General features: G+C 37.9%; 1 protein-coding gene across 1 annotated transcript in view; it reads right to left on the bottom strand.

Annotated features, from left to right (window-relative positions):
• Positions 1–1301: 1301 nt before the first annotated feature.
• The window catches only part of cdk12 (cyclin dependent kinase 12), a 42277-nt gene continuing 22124 nt past the window's right edge, over positions 1302–21454 (bottom strand). Inside the window, exons 4-15 of the mRNA XM_082186162.1 lie at positions 18722–18922; positions 17163–17302; positions 16739–16909; positions 16069–16258; positions 15774–15830; positions 15514–15615; positions 15341–15418; positions 15141–15257; positions 14708–14839; positions 12518–12738; positions 10420–10824; positions 1302–2199 (exon numbers count right to left, since the gene is read on the bottom strand). Coding sequence (XP_082042288.1) covers positions 1985–2199; positions 10420–10824; positions 12518–12738; positions 14708–14839; positions 15141–15257; positions 15341–15418; positions 15514–15615; positions 15774–15830; positions 16069–16258; positions 16739–16909; positions 17163–17302; positions 18722–18922 — 2029 coding nt within the window. The 3' untranslated portion in view covers positions 1302–1984. The remainder of the gene's footprint in view (positions 2200–10419; positions 10825–12517; positions 12739–14707; positions 14840–15140; positions 15258–15340; positions 15419–15513; positions 15616–15773; positions 15831–16068; positions 16259–16738; positions 16910–17162; positions 17303–18721; positions 18923–21454) is intronic.

A 21454-nucleotide genomic window follows, 5' to 3' on the forward strand; every position in this document is an offset into this window, starting at 1 on the left:
TTTTTTTATCTCCTCACTGCCTGCTCATCTGGTTTATCTCAGCATGACTGTTCATTTAAGAGTTAAAATTTACTTGGAGCACCAAAAATAGTGACAAAAAATGGCTTTAATCAAACTGTCATCGCAACTTTAGACCCGCTTCTAATCTCTCTTTACTGAGACCAAAGGATACGAGTGAAACTGCTACAACATTTCAGATATATAAACACTTAAACATGAACAGAAGCTTCAAATGGATTCGGTTTGTTATTTCTGCTAAAATAAAAAGCATTTATAACAAACTCTGAATAAAATAAAGTTTTGAAATATACAATTATTTTTACTAAGGCATTTCTATTTACCTTTTGAAGCCATTTAATACGTCTTTTAAAAACTTAAAAAAAATATATATATATATATATATATAACTCACCACAAAATTTTAATCTGGCTCAGTTCAGTTTTTCAGTCAATTCAAATGTAACTAAAAAAAATAAATTTCAAAGCTTTGCCCTCAATATTTTCAGACTAAATATTTAAAACCCAAAAACTACATGTTACATATATACCTTGCTCTTAATTTCTTCCCCAAATCCTGAAGTTCGGTGGGAATCAAGCCAAAAAGTCCAAAAATTCAGTATGAATTCTAATGGCCATGTCAGCAGCTGTGGATCACTCACGACTGAGCTTGTTTTTTAATGCCACATTCTGCAGATGGTTTAACACTCAAATTTTCTCACTCACATATTTATGCATCTGTCAGCATTAGCTCACAGATGCAATCTGACAAGTGCACGTCTCGACCTTCCTAAATCCCAGCGGCCATTTGAGCCATGCACTTAATGCCAGAGTCCTAAATCTCCATTTGGCATCCATGGGAAACGGCCTGAAAGAACAGGAAAATAATCTTTTTGATTAAAACAAACGCCTTAGATTTAACTTTGAAATAAAATAAATGGTTTTACTATTTTAGTGCATTAGGTCAAAGTAAAAATTAGTGTTACTTTATTATAAAATACTCAACAGTAAACAGGTTAGATTTACCTCTAACTTTGATTCATTAAAGTATTTTTATTTACCTTTATAGCTGTTAGATTTACATAGAAACTACAAAAACTTGCAAAAGAAAAAAGCAATTCTTAAAACTTGCCTTAAATTTTCCTTTCGCTGTGCTTCAAACCATGTCTTATGGCAAGTATTATGGCAGCATGTTTTGCATGAGCTCGTACTTCAGAAATGTACATAATGTAATAGTACAAGTGAACGACAACACTGGCATGCATATATTTATAACACATTTACATCAAATGTAGCAGGCACAATTTACTCAGCCACATTTTTCATTTATTATCATTTTACAACATGTACATTTGGCGGTGTCAAATCAAAATGGCAATTCTGCTGCTAAAATTTTATTCAGTTCAGTGTCTTTCTGAAGATGCCTTTGAATTAAACCAACTTTACTCAACCATGTGGTCCTGACGACAATATTTGGATAAGGACACACGCTTTCCCCCACCAAAAATCTAAATAAAAACATGTCTTTTGCACAAGCTTATATGAAGAGTTGAAAACTAAGGCCTCACTCAAGTACTGCAAATTACTTCTCCTAGTTCTCCTTCTGCCTTTGTACTGAATCAGAAAGAATGACGTAGCACAAGCCGGATCGAATCCCTTGCTTCATATCAGCACTAAAGGAAGAGACGTCTTTCAGGGAAGGTAGATTGATTTAGACACACTTACGCAGTCCTAAAGGAAATCACACATGGCTAAAACTCACAGACTGTTGCAGTCAGAGACGTGCGAAAAGACGGCCCTCAAATAATGCTGTACATCGCTGGGAGGGATGAACATCATCCATTCGCATTCAAGAACAGTTCCTTTAACATTCACTTTTTCCTTTAACGGAAGAAAGAAACACATTAATGAGTAGTAAACGGGTAAAGCACATTGAGTAAAAAAAAAGAAGAGACAACAACCAAAAGATAAAGTTCAGAGCAACGTTTCAGGAAGGGCCAGCGGCTCCTCCCAGGGTGTACCGCAGGTCTTGGTCCTGGGTGAACTGAGTTTCCGTAGCAGCGGCGGGCGAGGGGGCTGGCGGGGGGGTGGCGCTCAGAGGAGAGGAGGGAGCACGTCTGCTGTCCGAGGCCTGATGGGAGATGAGCTGGAGAAGGGTCGCCGCTACGTCTGAAGTAACACCGTGAGCGGGTTTTGCAGCATCTGTGCAGGACAAAAAGACAGACACAAGACACTGTTATAGTCAATCAACGAATTCACAGCATTTCAAGCACAGACACATGAGCTACAGCAATAAGTAAATATTAATTCTACTATTAAGCAATACATAAATAATATTAGTAAATCGTAAACCTTAATAAGTAAGCATGACTCAAATTTGAGGTAAGTAATTACAAACTTATTTTTTAAGTTTAACTCTAATATTAAGTAGAACTTTAGACTTTAAACTACACAAGAGTGTTAAAGGCAGGGTAGGTGATTTGTTCAAGAAACATTTTTGGTATGCTGGTTGAAAGTCTTCTCACAACCTAATAGCAATCACTAAGTTAAGTGATCTAAATGTATTTGTATGTATATATCTAGTCTGTGGAAGGCGTAGGATATAACTACCGTAATTTGTAAGAGAAGGAAACCTGTTACATAACACTCGGAGCGGTTCGCGACTTAAATTTACACATTTCAATGGCAAAACGATCAACTCCGAAATGAATCTGCAGCAGTCAGGTGGTACAGTGCTCTTTAATTTATGTTCATTATTATTGTAATATACAAGAGTGTTAAAGGTAGAGTAGGTGATTTGTTCCAGAAACATTTTTGTTATGCTGGTTGAAAGTCACTTCACAGTGGTCTAAATTAATGTATTTGCATATATCTCGTCAGTGGAAGACATAGGACCATACAATGGTCGTCCAATCATTGCATTAGGTCAGAATCTAATGATACAATGTCCTACCTGCCTGTCAACGTATGTATTTCCATACTTCCGCACCCTGCTGGCGCAGACATCACACATCATCAGCGCGTTTCATGCTATACAGAGTTAGACAGACGTCAGTCACTGAGCGCCACGACAGAAACTGCAGCCACCTTTTACAGTTCCTCCTGAACCAAAACAAGCAGCTTTTGCTGCGTTCACGCCATAACTACTGTAATTTGTAAGAGATGGAAACCCGTGACGTTATACTCGGAGCAGTTCCCAACTCGAATTTACACATTTCAATGTCAGCACTATCAACTCCGAAATGAATCTGCAGCAGTCAGGTGGTACAGGTCAGTGCTCTTTAATTTATGTTCATTATTATTGTAATGTTATGTGAGACATGAGGTAGTTTAATGCCATCTCTCGTGACGCTTTTGTTTTGCTCCCTGCTGTGTGTGTTCACGTGTTTAAGGAGGCGTGGGGCTCTGAAGGGAGGGTGGGATCTTATGCTCTCAAAGCTAGCTCGCTATTGCTAGCGGCTCCTAAAATTGCCTACCCTACCTTTAATTACACTTAACTTGAAATATTGAGTAAGCCAAATCATACAATTTCATTAAGTGATAAACAACTAAAGATTATTAATATAAAACAATTCATTTTTTAAAAGGACTAAAATGTACTGCCGTGGACAAAAGTGTTGGCAGTGACACATTTTGTTTCAAAGTTTGCTGCTTTAGTTGTTGTGGTGTTGATTCACATGGTTTTGTCATGCAGAGAGTGATCAGATGCATTCCAAAACATGCTGTCAATCATTTAAAACCTAACATTAAAGTATTCAATATATTTTTTTATATTGTAATAATTTTACATTTAATCTCCAAATTAATGTAGGAAAAACATTGACTATATTTTATATATTTGATCTAACCGAAATATACAGAAATTGAGTAAACACTAAATTTTTATTAAAGCAACAAAAGGGATTTAGTCAAGAGCAATGAGTGATTTTCTCTTTTTCTTTTGTTCTTTGATTAACATTGACATAGACAGCAACAGGTGTATTAGGCTGCTGTCACTTTAAGACCTGACCTGAAGCAGCTTTCTGTATGAATGAGATCGACAGACGCGTGCTAGTAACGCACTGATTTTGTGTCTTTTTGCACTTGAATGATTTAAAATAATTTGCATGAATAAGAGCTTGATATAAAGTAACACTAGCTAAAGGATGACGCAGCGTTAAAGGGTTAGTTCACCCAAAAATTTAATTCTGTCATTAATTACTCACCCTCATGTCGTTTCAAACCCGTGAGACTTTCGTTCATCTTCGGTAGATCTTTTTGATTAAATCTGAGAGATTTCTATCCCTCCATTGAAAGCTAATAGTAAAACTAATCTGTATGAATGGAGCGGTTTAGTCCAAATATTCTATATGTGAATAAAAGTCTAAATTCAATCTGTTCATCGTATAAAGCTATTGAGTCTCTTCAGAAAATGTTGGACTAAACCGCTCAATTCATATGGATTAGTTTTACAATCTTTATGAACCATTAAAGTGTCAGTTGCGTAGCTGTTAATGGAGGGACGGAAATCTCTCAGATTACATCAAAAAGATCTTCGTTTGTGTTTCTGAAGATGAATGAAAGTCTTGCAGGTTTGGAACGACATGAGGATGAGTAATTAATGACAGAAAAGTCTTTTTTTGGGTGAACTAATCCTTTAATTGCCACCAAAAAAAAATAAAAAAAATGTTAAACTAAAACAAATTATCGAATGTGTTAACGTTAATTTTGACAGCCCTGAATTTAAATAATTGCAAAAAGCTTCCCTGGCCACTTTTTTTTTTTTTTACTTCATCACAAAAATGATTTTTTTTTTTTTTTTTTTTTTTTTACATTATCAGCACATGGGAAGTGTGATCAAGTACTAGTCAGGTGAATTTACTCTATCATACTGACTGGATTATAAGAGCAGACTGATTGCTATGAAAGGAGGGAAGAAGCGCTTCCTATCATCGTGTTCTTGTGTTAACAATTGTTGCCTCCAAAGAAAGATGTGCAGCGATCAACACTTTGCATCAAAATGGCCTCACTTGAAATTGCTGCAAAGAATATTGCACAAAGTATAATTTACTGGATCAAGAACTTCAAGGAGAGAGGTTCAACTGCAGAAGGCTTCAGGACATCCCAGAGTGTCTAGCAAGCGCCAGGACCGTCTCCTGTGCTGCTCAATATTGGCAACACATGATGTGAGGACATCTGCACACACAGTGAGGCCCAGACTTTTGGAAGACGGCCTGATGTCAAGAATGGAAGCAAGGAAGCCACTTCTCTCCAAGGAAAACATCAAGGACAGACTGAAATTCTGCAGCAAGTACAAGGATTGGACAGCTGAAGACTGGTGCAAAGGTATTTTCCCTAAAGCACGCTTACGACTGTTTGGGATATCTGGGAAATCGATTGACCGGAGGAGAAAAGGTGAACGCTACCATGAGTCCTGTGTCGTGCCAACAGTGAAGCATCTTGAGAACATTCATGTGTGGGGTTGCTTTTCATCCAAAGAAGTGAACTCTCTCACAATTCTGCCCTAAACACTGCCATGAATAGAGAATGGTATCAAAACACCCTGCAAGAGCAACTTCTTCCAACGACCCAGGAGAAATTTGGTGATGATCCGTGCATTTCCAGCATGATGGCGCACCATGTCACAAGGCAAGAGTGATAATGAAGTGGCTCCGATATCATTACATTGAAATTTTGGATCCGTGCCAGGCAACTTCCCGGATCTTAATCCCATGCAGAACCTCTGGTCAGTCCTCAAAAGGCGAGTGGACAAGCAGAAGTCCACAAATTGTGGAACTCCGAGCACTAATAAGGCAAGAATGGATCAGCATCCGTCAGGATTTGGTCCAGAAGCTGATATCCAGCATACCAGAGAGAATTGAACAGGTTATGAAGAAGAAGCCTCAACGCTGTAAATATCTACTCTTTGCATATTTTGAATGTTTCTGCCAATTTAAAACACATAAAATGCTTATCACTGTTTTCCGTTGTACCATAGAAACGTGAACAAATTATCTAAAAATAATGAAGCAGCAAACTTTGCAAAACAAAATTTGTCACTGCCAATACTCTTGGCCACGGCTGTACTTTAAAACAAACAAATAAATAAAATTAAAAAATCTTAGAATTCTAATTCTGGAGCATTATTAAACGCATATCAAACTATGAATCTGCATGGAGGAATTATTTTTCACTCAAGCAAATATTGGCTTTATTTCCTCTTAGCACATTTTATTTTATGTAATTCTGTTAAATATGTGCAACATTTGAAAGTATTTTAAATCTGTATGGTTACATTTATAAAGTAATTCTGTTAAATATGTGCAACATTTGAAAGTATTTTTGAAAATATTTTAAATCTTTATGGTCAAATCTATAGTGTACAGATATAACCTTTTATTTAATCAATTTAAAATGTTATTTTAAGTAGTATATAATTAGTAATATTAATAGTAAATAATATTAGCATAGTAATTTAGCTGTGTTATAGTTCAAAGATTATAATACAGCATTGTGTGACTGTTCACCGGATTATACTTCTAATGCTTCAGTTGTTTTTCCTTTATTTACTGTAAACTTAATACAGGGAGTGTGATGTCTGTGTCAAGTTTAAATTAATGTAATTTGTTTTTATTAGTCAGTAAGGCATTCATGATTTATCATTCCTGAGTAAAGTCGAGTTTTGATCTGCTTCTCTTTCAATGACCTCCAGCTGAATCACAGTTAAGAAATGCACTAATATGATGAGCAAACACCCACGTCTGTATGGCTTTAATGATTTTTATGAGCAGTTGGACAGTCTCTAAGCTAATAGAGAAGTCATCATAAAATGAATTTTTATTCTTGACATTGAGGCAGTCGATGCAGGAGATGTGGGATAAACCTCCTTCACACTGCTTTAATAAACGCATTGACCTACAGTCACTGAAAGTGGTTTTTAAAACTAAATTTAAAAAATATTTTACAAATGTTGGATAATTTTGACAAAAAAAAAAAAAAAAACTCACATCATATTTAAATATCTCTAATGATGATGATACTAATAGTACATTCACAACAGGAATGGTGGAACTTCATTTGCAGCACTGTCCGAAACTTGAATGGTCAGATTGCATGTTTTTCCTTTTGCATTTGTTTACGGGACATCTATGTCTTATTCACGAATTTTCAAAATTCATTAATATTTTGGTTATGAAACCACTACTGTATTAATAGCCTTATTATAATCCAATCATTTCAAATGTTAAATAAGATTCTGATCTAACAAACGTCTCGGTTTTAAGGAAAGTGGGAAAGATTTAAAATTTTATTCTAATTTTAGACTTTGCTTTTGCTAGTCAGGAGTGTTATTATATAGAATTTAGTTTTCTTTGACTTAAAGGGATAGTTCACCCTAAAATGAAAATTAAGTCATCACTCACCCTTAAGTTGTTCCAAACCTGTATGAGTTTCTCTCTTCTGCTGAACACACACACACACACAAATATAACAGTTGACGTTAGGAAGTCAATGGCTGCCGTCAACTGTCTGGTTACCAACATTATTCAAAGTATCTTCTTTTGTGTGTTCAATTGAGAAATGAAACTCATACAGGTTTGGAACAACTTGAGGGAAAGTAAGTGATGACTTCATTTTTTATTTATGGGTGAACTATCCTTTTAAGTATTTAGAACTGGCTGACTGTAGACGGTGACGCTTTTTAGTTTTTAAACATCCAAGTTGTTAATCTAAAAGATAAAGGGGGCATCACTGCACTGTAAAAAAAATTCTAACCCTCCCAAATCAAAAATTTCAAGTGACCGATAACATCTAAATTTTTCAATTGGCCCAAGTGAAACTCTTGTTGCAATAGTCTGTTAACATTGGCTCAATGAGAAATAATACGTCAGACTAATTGAAAAATTTAGATGTTATCGGTCACTTGAAATTTTTGACAGTGTATATATTTGTGATGTTTTTAATAAGGCTATTCGCTGGCTCTGACAACAAATATTAAATTAATATTACTATTAAAAAACAATTAAGATAGCTGAGCGATGTCAGTGTCATCCATAAATTCAAACAAAAAAACAACATGCACCTGCAGATCTGACCAGTGTAGTTAATCTCAGCAAACTTTATTCATAAGCTAAAAAAAGGCAATTGTTTATGCCCAGTCCTGGAGAAATCTGTGCTCCAATACGACACTGAATAACCAAATCCTAGACACCTGAAATCAATTTGTTCGGTCAAGGCGAGAGAAGAAACGGTCTATAAAATCGCGATAGGAGAGTTTACATCTATAGATGCATGACATATGGGTTTGTGGAGGTGAATTAGCTTATGCAAAATGCCCTTTTACACCAAGAAATACTAAAATGTAATTTATTAAAACTGGGTGTGCATGTGATATTTTAGTCTGACTAATATTATTATTACAAACTATGTCATGCTACATGTGTTCCCTCTGCACCAGTGAGCATTAAGTTCACATACACACAATAACTGCAACAGTTCGGAGTCTTTCATCAGTGTGCTGGAGAGATCTGACCTGATACAGAAACTAAAATAAAATTTAAAAAAACTCCCAAAACAATGCTCCTCCTCCATAAATGAAAACAGGATTGATAAGGGTGAGGACAAAATATGCAGTATAGCTATAATTTATTTGACACTCACAATAAGGCTTTTATTACAGTGTGTATTCCTGTGTGTTCACAGATTAAAACCCAAAGACCATGTGATAGAGGAAGAGGGCAGAGACAAAAGAAAACGACCAATGAGGAACTGAGAGTGAAGACAAAAAGCGTGTGAGCTGGAGGGTTTCATTTGGCAGGATAAGGTCAGCTGATCTTAATTAGACTTCATGAACCGGCAAAAGCAGCATCTCTCTTAGATGAGGACCAGTAGCATTCACAAATGGATGCATCTTATAAAAAATGTGCCAAGAATATGTTTGCTTCATATTTCACCCAAATAATCAATTCATTATATTTTGCATGAAATAAGTCTATTTTTACAAGATTTATTGCATGTGATGACACCATAATAAAATCAAATAAATTGAATTTAAATATATATAAAAAAAATAAAATAAGCATATTTTCTGCCTCTCATTACCGTAACGCGCCTTGACGTTTCACTTTCTTTTTGTCATTTCCATTTTCCTCAATGGAGACACTCTGTGAAATGTAATAATGTTTTTTTAGAGAGAGAGAGAGAGAGATAGAGATAGATAGAGAGAGAGATAGAGAGAGAGAGAGAGAGAGAGAGAGATCAAATTTATCACGATTAATCTCATCTAACATAAGTTTGTTTACATAATGTCTGTGTGTACATATACACATATATAGATACATGTATATAATGTGTACAGTAGATATTCACACATACTGACATATATTATATAAATATAATAAATATATACACAAACATTATGTAAACAAACTTTTATGTTAGATGCGATTTATCGATTATATATAGTATAAATCAATTGAATTATACATTTAATTTCTTATACTTTATTTTTATAAAATATATAAGATATTTAAATTTTATTTTGTATAATTTTTAAGGTATATTTGATGTTTTATTATATTATATAATAAATTGCATTACAGTATTGAGAATATTTTCTTTCTATTACAGTAATTACAATTAATTGTCATGAAAATAATGTCTCAATGCACAAAAAAAAACTAAAAAAACCTTCAGGGTCCTAATTATTTTAAATATTTTCTTACTGCAAAATATAAATGTTCAATTTTAGGGTGAAATATGACACAGGCAAGTTCTTGACAGGATGTTCAGTATGAGGGGCATGATGATGCGTGAAAGTCAGTGGTCGAAAATGTTACTTCGCTTCCTCCGGTTAAGTGTCGTTTTCTGAGTGTACTAAAACAGAGACACATAAGTAGAGGTGAGTCCAAAACGGCTCTTTATTTCAGGACTGTTTAATCTGGATTTAAAAGAGTGACAGAATTTAACTCTCAGTGTGTGCCAATAGATGAGGAGCTCCCACATTGCCTGAGAGCATAAGGTCCGCTGGGCACTGACGCAGTGTGTGTGTGTGAATGAATGACACGCACACGGTGCTCTGGGGATTTTGCTCCTATGAAAATAAACCTAAATACTGCAAGACTGTAAAACTCAAGAGGAAGTTCACGAAAACAGAAAATAAACATCTGGATTTTCAAAAAAGCATGACAATTTATTTCTCTATTCGTTAGCTTGCAGTCTTCCAACTAATTAAATGTTTCCCCCTCTGTAAGATTGTAGGAAGAAAACAACAACAACAAAAAAAAGAGACATCTCTGCAAGAAAAGCGTAGCGTTTCTTTGATGCGGGTGGGTCCCACATAACCAGCACGCTATTGAGACATTCCACGCCACGTCTTTTTAGCTGTGGCCAATCACAGCATTCGACGACTAAGCCCCCGCCCCCATAAACTTAACTAACACTTGCCCTCGCGATCGCCGCTCATGACAGAAGCGGAGCCGGCCCGCGCCGTGCCCTCGTCCGACCGCACTCCGTTGCTTTCGTCTGCCCGCTCCGCCCCTGGCGCCGGGGCCTTTATCAGCTGCTCTAACAGGAGCGCGAGCAGCCCGGTCTGGTCTTCCTGCGGGACTTGTGACTGCTGCGGGACACTAGAGGACTGGATTAGGGTGGAGAGCTGGCTGAGCAGTTCGAGCTGCTGTGCGGCGTCAGGTTCAGGGGTGCGGGACAGCACTGATGTAGAGGCTTCAGAGGAGGTGCTGCGGAGATACTCCGCCATCTGTGGGATGGTCAGATTGTCTGTTTGGCCCTGGAGCAGGTTCAGCAGCACCGCCAGCTCAGTCTGGTTCAACTGCTCCGCTGCGGCTCCCAGACCTGTGCATAGAAACACTTACATTTGATTGCCATTTACGGAAAACAGAATGTTCTTCGCCTTTCCATTTACATATCGCAGTATTCAGCTAATTGGGCCTGCACAGTTTTGAAGCAATGAGAAGGCTGTGGAGAGAGTATTATTCCAAAAACACCAGAAAAGGATATTGAACCTGTCCCGAATAGACACTTTCACACTTCCAGGTTCTCAGAAGCAGAAGTCGTCATAGTTAGGTGAACTTCTATAGTGGTGAAGGGAAACTACAAAGACATTTTTTTTTTGCTTTGCCATTTGCCTCAATGGGCTTTATGCACAGCTGCACTACTTCCTGAACTTCAGGCAGGTCCTCTGTTTCCTGTCTGACATTATTGGACAAACTGATTAATCCAGGTGGTCAGGCACACCTGGATTAATCAGTTTGTCCAATAATGTCAGACAGGAAACAGAGGACCTGCCTGAAGTTCAGGAAGTAGTGCAGCTGTGCATAAAGCCCATAGCAAAAGAAAAGCTGTTGATTTATAAACATTTCACGCAGTTTTCTGTAATTTAATGTCAAGGTAATAGAGCAAAGTATAGTCTTTAAGGTTAATGTTAAATTTAACTGCAATTATAATGCAATTCTAACAAACTGATGACTGAGGGGAGTCATCACAGTCTGTGAAAGGGTCCAGGCTTTTATTTTAAAAAAAGAAGACGCAACACTGACTGCAACAATAAAACGGTGACCTAAAATACAGGTGTAAACGGGCTCTAAAACATTTTGAGCTTGTCCACTTTCGACCACTTCCAGAAATAGTCAAAACACATTTGACCGGATTGCTTTCGTAGTGTAAACGCTCATGTGGTCGAATGTGATTGAACAGCCACAAAAGACGCCTACTCTAATGCGTACACATTACAGGAAGCGCGCTGGCCTGACGGGATTTAAACTTTGTCGGCTAGAGACCCAAATTTAGTTTGAAGACGAAAAGTGTACCGAGCACAATGTTTTCTCACCATTCCAGATTTCTAACACACACTCACAGCGTTCGGCTGGTCTTGCCGCTGTCAGAGTAGAAACTAAAGCTGCTGTTCTCTGTATGTTTTTCCATTGTCTCCAAGCGTGATCCTATGTAAATTACGCAAACCCATAGATTTCCCTGCCCATAGACCCTCCCCTTGAAGAAATCAGGACAGAAGTGGTTGAAAGTGGACAAAAGAGACAGATTAAAACAAGTGTAAACGGGTAGTCGTTTCTCTGGTCTACTTGTGATCCAATCGAACAAAACGCATCTTAATACCTGGTGTAAACAGGGCCTAAAAGGGTTAGTAAGAGGGTGTAAAATCCATTATGACTATTCTGGTTCAAGAAATCTTCATTATTCATCCTGAATAATCCCCCCCAGCTCTGCATATTTTGTAGAACACACATATTTCGTATGTCTTTATAGAGACATACGAAAGGTGCAGAGCGGTAAATCCTCAGGACCAGAACTGAAAACCACTGGAATAGGCAGATCAGGGCAAGGCTCCTCTATTAAGCCGTATTCACCCATTAGAAAACACCTAATTTTGTCGTGCATGATCATGTCGGGTTGAAGTTTAAAGCTGGTCACTCTGTCCAACTACCTACCTGAGTAGTTCAGCTCCTCTAACTACCTGCCTGTATTTCTCAGGTGAAGAGAACACAAAGGTTCCTGTCAACTCATGGCCCACCTTCCAGCTCAGTGGCTGTGATGTTTGCCGGTGCAGGATGGGCCGATGGGGGCGGTGGTGGGGGTGGGCTCGGTGGCGGGCGGCTGTTCTCCCCTGCGGAAGCTACTGCGGGTTCCTTTCGGGTAACTTTGGCAACAGGGATATCCTCAGACACTCCGCTTTGCCTCTGCCTCCGCCGCTTCTTGCTCCAGAGCTCATGACAGTCTTGCCAATGAGGCAAACTAAAAGAAAGGTCAGAAAGGTCACAATTACAAAACGGTTAAGAATGTGTAATTACAAGTACAAACAGCCGGTCATTATTCTACTGATAAGACATATTAAATAGCCTAAGAACATTTAATTGCAGCAGCATTTAAAAAAAAACTAAGCTCTTTTAATGGAGTCTGTGTGACCACACTACTCAATCTATGAATGTAGTAGGGCCGCAACGACGCGTCGACGTCATCGATTACGTCGACTATGAAAATACGTCGACACGCATGAAATGCGTCGACGCGTCACATTAATTATTTACGTTTAAATATCGAGTAATGGCGGCTTCTGCTCCCTCTCATGGTGAAAATGACAGACCACGATCATCCAAAGTATGGGAATACTTTAAACTACGGCCGAAAAGAAAGGTGCTTTGTTCACTATGCAAACTATGCCCCATTCGGCGACGATAAAATGGACTTTAATTTATAACTTAAACTTAAATCTGTTAACGAAGCTTTCAGTGCATTTGCCAGTTTTTAAAAGTTGTGTATGCACATGTAGACTAGAGACCTGCACTCCCGCGGGACCCACGATCTGATGGCCGAGTGCGGCGCGGTAGATCTGATGGCCGAGTGCGGGCGCGGGCGGTAATGCACTCGTGTGTGTGCTGGTTGCGGGAGAATAAAACGATTCGCGGGACTCCCGCAAAATAGAATTATCTATAAATTGAACATCTAAAAACTAATAAATTGTCATTCATCTGTTGCACAAAAGCAACAAGAACAACAAAAACAAAATAGAAACGATTTACAGGCCAGAGTCTCTATCTATTTATAACATGTTTGCAGCGTTGAACAATGTAGCCAATCACAGACATGTGTTGATTACTTGAACGCCAATCATGCATTTAAGATAGAATCCCCTCACCGCTCAAAATGGACTTTTTGTTCAGTGCTGAATTCTGCATACTGGCAAATCATCTGATTATAGCAAACAAAGTGTAGATATTATGAAAGATTCATTGTGCAGCCAGTTTCATTTATAATAACAGAGATTTGTGAGATCGCGATGAACTGAGATGTCAGCTTTTTAGGAATTATTAAGGGAGAAATCCGTCCCGCGCAGATGTCTAATGTAGACTTTAAAAACAAACGACTAACATTATATTTAACAGTAGCCTAGGCTGCAATCTAGTGTATGTGAAGTGAACCTTTTTGCAGATAAACACAAGTGCATTTTCGGACAAGTTAATTGAGTAAATCATACTCCCACTACGGTAATTAATAACAGACTGCCACTATAGTAAACACATTTCCTAAATAGGCCTGTGTATCTTACATTTTATGAAATAGTACCATTAGTCAAAAATAAAGTAAAAATGCTTCCTGGTCACATATTTCATAATAAAATGACAATTACCCTTTCTGAAATACAATTTTTTTTGTCATCATTTATAGATTTCATGTTAAAATAATATACAGATGCACTACCCTCTTAAAAATACAGCTGATATATTGTTGTACTTATTATTTATTGGAAAGTTTGCCAATGCATAAATCAGCTAATCCCAAAAATAATCATTAGATTAATCGGAAAAATAATCGTTAGATTAGTCGACTAATCGAAGAAATAATCGATAGATTAATCGACAACAAAAATAATCGTTTGATGCAGCCCTAGAATGTAGTGTCATGATTCACCCAAAAAAAAGAAAATAATGTTTTCAACCAAACAATTGTGGGGCAACAGTGATTTCCATAGCATTGAGAAAAAAATTATAGAAATACTATGGAAGTCAATGGTGCCTCACAACTGTTTGGTTACAAACATTCTTCAAAATATCTTCCCTTGTGTTCAGCACAACAAAGTCATTCCTACATGTTTGGAACAACTTAGGGTAAATGATAACAATTGTCATTTTTGGGTGAACTGTCCTTTTAACATAACAAAATAAGATTTCAATGACATAAGATGTGGTTTTATGTGTGCACTGACTCTGGTGGTGGCATCTTGTTGGGCTCCACATCACACAGAAAGTGGCTGGCCAGGGCCTGTTCAGCAGTGCAGCGTCTCGAGGGGTCCAGCGTCAACATGTGGTCCAGCAGGTCAAGAGCAGACGTGGGCAGACTGGAAAGAGACATTTGGATTATACTAATGTAAATTATTACTGAAAAAGATAAATACATTTATGCATTTGGCAGATGTTTTTATGCAAAGAGACTTTAATATTCAGGAGCATAACAATGTGATGAGCTTTGATCACAGGAATAAATTACCATTTAAAATATATTTCAATAGAGAACGGTTCTTTTAAATCGTTTTTACCGTATTTCTGATCAAATAAATGCAGCATTGGTGAGCATGAGAGACTTCTTTCAAAAACTGTCAGAGAATAATGGAAGTGTTTTAGGAAGCAGGTTGAACTTACAAGGAAAATTCCTCTCGTAAGCGTCGTCTGTACTGTTTCTTGGGTCTCATGGTATTGAAGTACGGCAGCTTAATGACGTCTGGCCAAGCAGCAGGACACGGACTACCACACAAACGACTGACCGAAACAAAAGACAACACTGGAGTGTAACGGCATTAGAGCTACACTACACGTACATTCACAGATCGTGAGCAGCATACCTGATCAGCTCAAGCTGTAGAAGCTCTTGGTTGGCCTGGAAAATTGGTTTCTTAGTGAAGAGTTCTCCCAAAATACACCTTTACACAACAACAAAAACAAACCATGGCATTATTACATTAACAGCAGCTGGTGTGTAAATGTAGTGAGATGGAAAACAGACAGCACATCTTACCCACAACTCCAGACATCAATGGCGGGTGAGTATCTCTCCTCCCCCAGTAGCAGCTCAGGTGGGCGGTACCACAGAGTGATCACCTTATTAGTGTATGGCCGACTGCGAACAACCATGAAGATAAAATTATTCACCAGAGCTTTGCAGTATCAATTATGTTTACTGTTGTTGAAATCACGTGAAACTTTAAAGTTGAAGTTAAAGCTGTTCAGCACAGCCAGCAGTAAGACTGAGAAATTAAAATTCTAACATAGACTTACCTTTCCTCAGAGTTATAGAGACGAGCCAAACCAAAATCTGCAAGCTTGATCTGACCACTAAAAAAAACAAAAAAACATTTATTTGAAATGGAAATCTTCTGTGACATTATAAATGTTACTGACACTTTTGATCAATTTAATGAATCCTGTATTCATTTCTTTAAAAAATAAATAATAATTCTTGCTGACCCCAAACTTTTGAACAGCAGTGTAACTGAACAAAGAACATGTCAATCACTACGACACTGATGACACAGACCGTCTTCGTGCCATGTTTAAAAACACAGGCTAGTACCTGTTGTTTAGCAGGATATTGGAACACTTGATGTCTCTGTGTAGAAAGTTCTTCTTATGGCAATAATCTAATCCCTCCATCAGCTGACGCATGAAACTCTGCACATGCTCATGGGAGAAAGACACCAGTCCTGATTCCAGCAGCCCCATCAGGTCATGGTCCATGTACTCAAACACCAGGTAAAATGCACCTAATACACAACAAATACAGAGTAAAGCCTTAGAAAATGATATGTACATGCAGAAAATGCTTCAGGTAAGTCTAAACGGATGGTTCCTATCGCCCATGTCTGATTAAAAACTCTTTGGCCTGGTTTCACAGACAAGGCTTAGGTTAAACCAGGATTATGCCTTAGTTTAATTAGGATATATAATTAGCTTTTATAAACCTGCCTTAGAAAAAAACATCACTGATGTGCATCTTGAGACAAAACAATGGCACTGACAAATTTTATGACATGCCAGTGCAAGTTACTTACAGTTAAAACAGCTCAAACTTGCATTTTAGTCTGGGATAAGGCTTAAGCCTTGTCTGTGAAACCGGGAATTACTGCCACAAATTGAAAAAGGAGGAGGAATGGCTTATGAAACACGTCCCATGTTCACTACTAAAACTGAAAGCCAGAAAAACATGCATAAATGTGTAAACATGCAAATGCATATAAACAGACCTTTGTCCTTTTTAAAGTCAAGTGCGTCTTGTTTATCAGTGACAATCTCTTTCATGTTGACAACGCTGCGATGGTTCAGTTGTCTCAGGATCTTGATCTCTCTGATGGCAGTGATGGGGAAACCCTCCTTTTCATTATCTAATCGAACCTTCTTCAATGCCACCAGCTCTCCTTTAGAAACCAAAAACAAAACATAACAGCAGGCTTTCAGCATGTCTTCTCTTTTCAAACACTGTGACAGGAAGGGAGAGTTGATTTAGGCATTCCCGTTTTAAAAGAAGCCCCACAGTGTTGGGTTTTTGCCATGGCAACAACATTGGTGTAATTACTGAGAGGGCAAAGATAAGCAGAGCTTCACTAAATGATTCTGCATTTACAGTGAAGGAAACATAGCTATTAAGCAGACTACAAATAAACACCACACCTGTGTCTTTGTCTTTTGCCTTGTACACCTGACCGTAGGTTCCTTCTCCAATGATGCCGATGATGTCAAACTTATCCACACAGCGCTTTCCCCAGTCAGTTTGAGTCTGCTTCCTCTCTCCATATCTAGGACAGCAAATCCTGCACACATTTGACAGCCTCTTGAGGAAAACCTTCCCTGATCATCACTTTCTCTTATTCTGCTATTTACCAAAACCTGATGAAGAATTCAAGCATCCATGACTTCAGTACTAACTATTAGGGTTCTAATTGAAAAAATTCTAATTGCCATTTTTTACAGGTTAAAATGGCAATTTGTGATTCAAAATGCATATACATTTTTTATTTTATTTTTTTTATATAAAAATGACAGCATATAGACCCTTTTACTGTTTGTACACAATGATGATGTATGCGCGCGCATATTGGCAACGGAAGTATGGCGAGAATCAGCAGCGTGTCAAGCTACGCGAGCGGATTAAACAACAGACGCGAGCATTTTTTATTATGTCCTCGCTCCAATCAACACGTTTAATCGCCTGCAGCCACTCTTCTGAAACGGCCGTGATCCTGTCGGAATAATATAAAACTTAAGCCCCTTGGTGGAATATCGATTAGTGCAACCGTAAACGCAACAACCAGACATTTTGATGCTGGGAAACCGTTTTGATAAACTTTCGGAGTTGCTAACACGTTAGAGCCAGTGGGGAAAAACACCACTTCCGTTGCCAAAATGCGCGCGCAACTATTTGATCACGTGGGCTGTAAAAGGGTCTATTTTCTTACAAGAGAGGTATTATTTTTCCCATTTTGTACCCAAAATAGGAAGGAGTAAGCATTACTGAGAGCTAAACACAAGCCAGAGGGCGCCCTCCTGCAGAAACTCCAAATATGCCTCACAGAAGTAATATACTTACGACATTCCAGAAAATCTCTAATATGGACAAAAGCATCTAGCGATCGCTGTAGCTGAACAAAAACAAGATAAAAACGCTATAAAGACAATAAACACACGACTGCCGCAATATATGGTTTATCCTAGTTCTTCAAGCCTTCTCAGGTATTTTCCTAATAATAAACTATATTTATAATGCAATGCTATTCGACATAGCCTGTATCACTGTATAGAATAATATAAAATAATATATTGTCTTCCTAATTCTATGATAAGAAGCTATATCAGCTCACAAAAGGAAGTTATTTCAAACACTCGACTAACGTTATGAAATTAGTTAAATGAGTAAAAACTTTGTGACAACAGGTTTATAAATGTTATAAACTACGCTCTTCACTAACACGCTGTGCATATATTTATTTAATAATAAAAAAATTATAATAATAAAATAAAAACCCACAGCCTCTGCCATTTCATAATCGCACTAAGCCAAAACGCGATTGCGGTTTAATTTTGATTAATCGTACAGCCCTATTGCAGAAGAGACTACTTTAAAAAACAAAATCTTACAGACCCCAAACTTTTGAAGGGTAGAGTAGCGGAATATTAATTTCCCCAATTGTCCTGAGAAATGCCCTGAATGAATGATGAAAAGTGACACTTACTTTGGTCTCTTCTTGAAGGTTGGCTGCAGAAGCGGTGGGGAAGCTCGAGCAGGGGACTGTGGGGGGGAGGGGTCTCCTCCAGAAAGTACCGGAGGGAGGGGCAACTCACTGAGAAGGCGTGTCCTGCCTTCTCTTTCCTTTTCTTTCTCCTTCTCCCTGTCCTTTCGTGATGACCTATGGGAAAGACTGCTCTTCTTTGGACTGAAAAAAAGAAGAAAAAAAAGAAGAAAAAAAACTTATAACGGCAGCCAAAACAATCACATTTGTCTGTCGTTATTATTTCATTCAAATGGAGCAATAAATCCCAGTAACCATAGTTACTAGGGGTGGGAGATATAAGTGTAGACACAGTAGAAATGTGTCAACCAGTAGAGATATTGGACTATCGTGGTTATGCTCACGTGACATTGGTGTGCTGTGTGGTCACAAAAGCGTATCATCTGCATGTGTTTTTAAGCATTGCGGTTTAAAGAGAGCTAAAACTAGCAGCGAAAGAACTAATTTCGCTAAATGCGCACGCTGTCTGAGAGATGCCCACACGAAGCCGCCGCTCACAGAGCGCATGAATACCGAGTTCTTTTTGCTGCCTAATTAGACTTGAACGGTTAAATACACATACTTGTATCAAAATGCCTGTCTTTGCAAGTATCCTCGTACACACAGTCTTAAGTTAACTTAAACTGTTGAGAAAGAAAACACATACGTAGCAGTGATGTTAATCAAACAACAAAAAAAGAAAATCTCTCAATGCTCTTGGCTGACTTTTGTCTTGCTTTAATAAGAATAAATATATATTTAATTTACAACTGTGAAGATATGCAGTGTTTTTATACATGCGATTATACGATTCATGTAGGCTAGTATTTCTTATTTCTAGTGCTTGAAGTTTTTCAGGTAGGTCTATTTATTTTATCACTGACTATTTACTTCAGTAAGATTGAGTTTTTTATAATTTTTTTACATAGGCTAGTGTTTTTTTGTTTGTTTTTTTTTTAAATTGGTGACAAGAATTATGAATTTTCAATGGTATAAAAAATTTGAATGATAAAAAACCTTATTTAAAGCAAAAAAAAACAAAAAAAAAACAATGTTTAAAATAAAGGGTCCAAAACTTAAAAAAGCATAGCTGTAGCTAAAAGTAACTGTGAAAGTAAGAGATTAGGCTTGCTACGATAGTCGGTGTTACACGGTTTTTAGTCTCAACACCGGTTTCATCACTTGCCACCGCAAAAAAAAACCAGTATCCGTTTGTATAGCTGAATAGCGTTGTATGATCACGCTCTTATTAATGTGAATGCTTTTAAACCATTCAAGCGCTACAAGACTAAAGAGACTGCACTGTAAGTCCTGCCTATTACACGCGCGCGCGCACACACACACACACACACACACACACACACACACACACACGACCCACAGAAAAGACGCGCGTCAGTATTGAGTTCTCTTTCGGGCTTGAACAAACCATAACACAAACAAATTATGCCAAAATGTCCGTTTTGTCGAGTGTCCTCATAAGAGCAGTCTAAAATTATTTAAATAAAGTCTTAAATGAACAGAGATTTGTGAGAAAATGGGACGCGTGTCAGATCACGTCTCTGTCAGCAGCGGCTGGTCTTAAAGTGTCATTAATGTTAATCAAAGAACAACGGTTAAGAGAGTAAAGTACTCACTCAAACCCGGCGCCAGGAGGATTATTACACCGGTAAATTATAATAACTCCACATACATGTTAAACCGTTTAAATGTTAACTCTTTGTGTGCACGCTGCTAAAAATGCATTTAACATTTAAACGCTACCTTGGAGGCTACCGATAATCTACAGTGTACTTTTTCCAGATACCAAGCTATAAATCCACCACCATTCATTGATGCTGGGAATACTATCATAGGGGTGGTAGGATTTTTTTTTTTTTGACGGTTGTTTTAAAAGGTACACCCACAAAGGGATAGTTCTCACATTTACAGCAATTTATTAACTAACGACTATGAGAAAATATGTGTAATGTGGCATTTTCAACGTGGCACGCAAATGAAGGTAGATGCGAGACTGAGACCCTCCCCCAGTGGCCTGGAATAGTTCAGCTCAATCACAGAAAGCTCAAGGGTTTAGGGGGCGATTTCAGATTCAACCCATGTCCTCAAAGCAGTGAAAAATAAGAGGTCACTGACAACGCGCTGACAGACAGGACCGAGCAGGTAATGTTAAATATGAAACAAAGTCTCAACTTTCAAATTTGGTCAGTCAAAGAAAATTAAACAATAAATAGGCGTACCGTTTTGTGGCAGATTGCCTCAGTTAAAGCCAAGTTCAAATCCACTGACGTTAATCTACTAACTCTCCTGACTGCTTTGTCGGACAAAAATGGTGGATTTTGATCTGCGAAGGATGAATTGACGCTAATTGAAAAGTGAAAGTGAAGGGCACACTGCCGCACCAGCTTTTTATAAGCGATGTAATTTTTTTGTGAAAAAAAATCTAAAAACTCTGACACTCGTCACCAAAGGCAAATTTGTAGAATGGCAGAACGCAGATGGAAAAGGGACAGGCTACTTGTATCATTCCAAATGTTCAAAGACTCTAACATCATATCAGAATGCTGCCAAGTCTGCGAAAGCTGATTATTTCTCGAACTTAATTGAATCCAATCACTCCAACCCAAAGGTTCTGTTTTCTGTCATTCAGTCTGTTGTTAATCCCTCTGTTAACACACTGTCTGTTGCCTCAGAAGC

This window comes from Leuciscus leuciscus (assembly GCF_965113295.1).
Source record: "Leuciscus leuciscus genome assembly, chromosome: 12".
Classification (NCBI taxonomy): domain Eukaryota; kingdom Metazoa; phylum Chordata; class Actinopteri; order Cypriniformes; family Leuciscidae; genus Leuciscus; species Leuciscus leuciscus.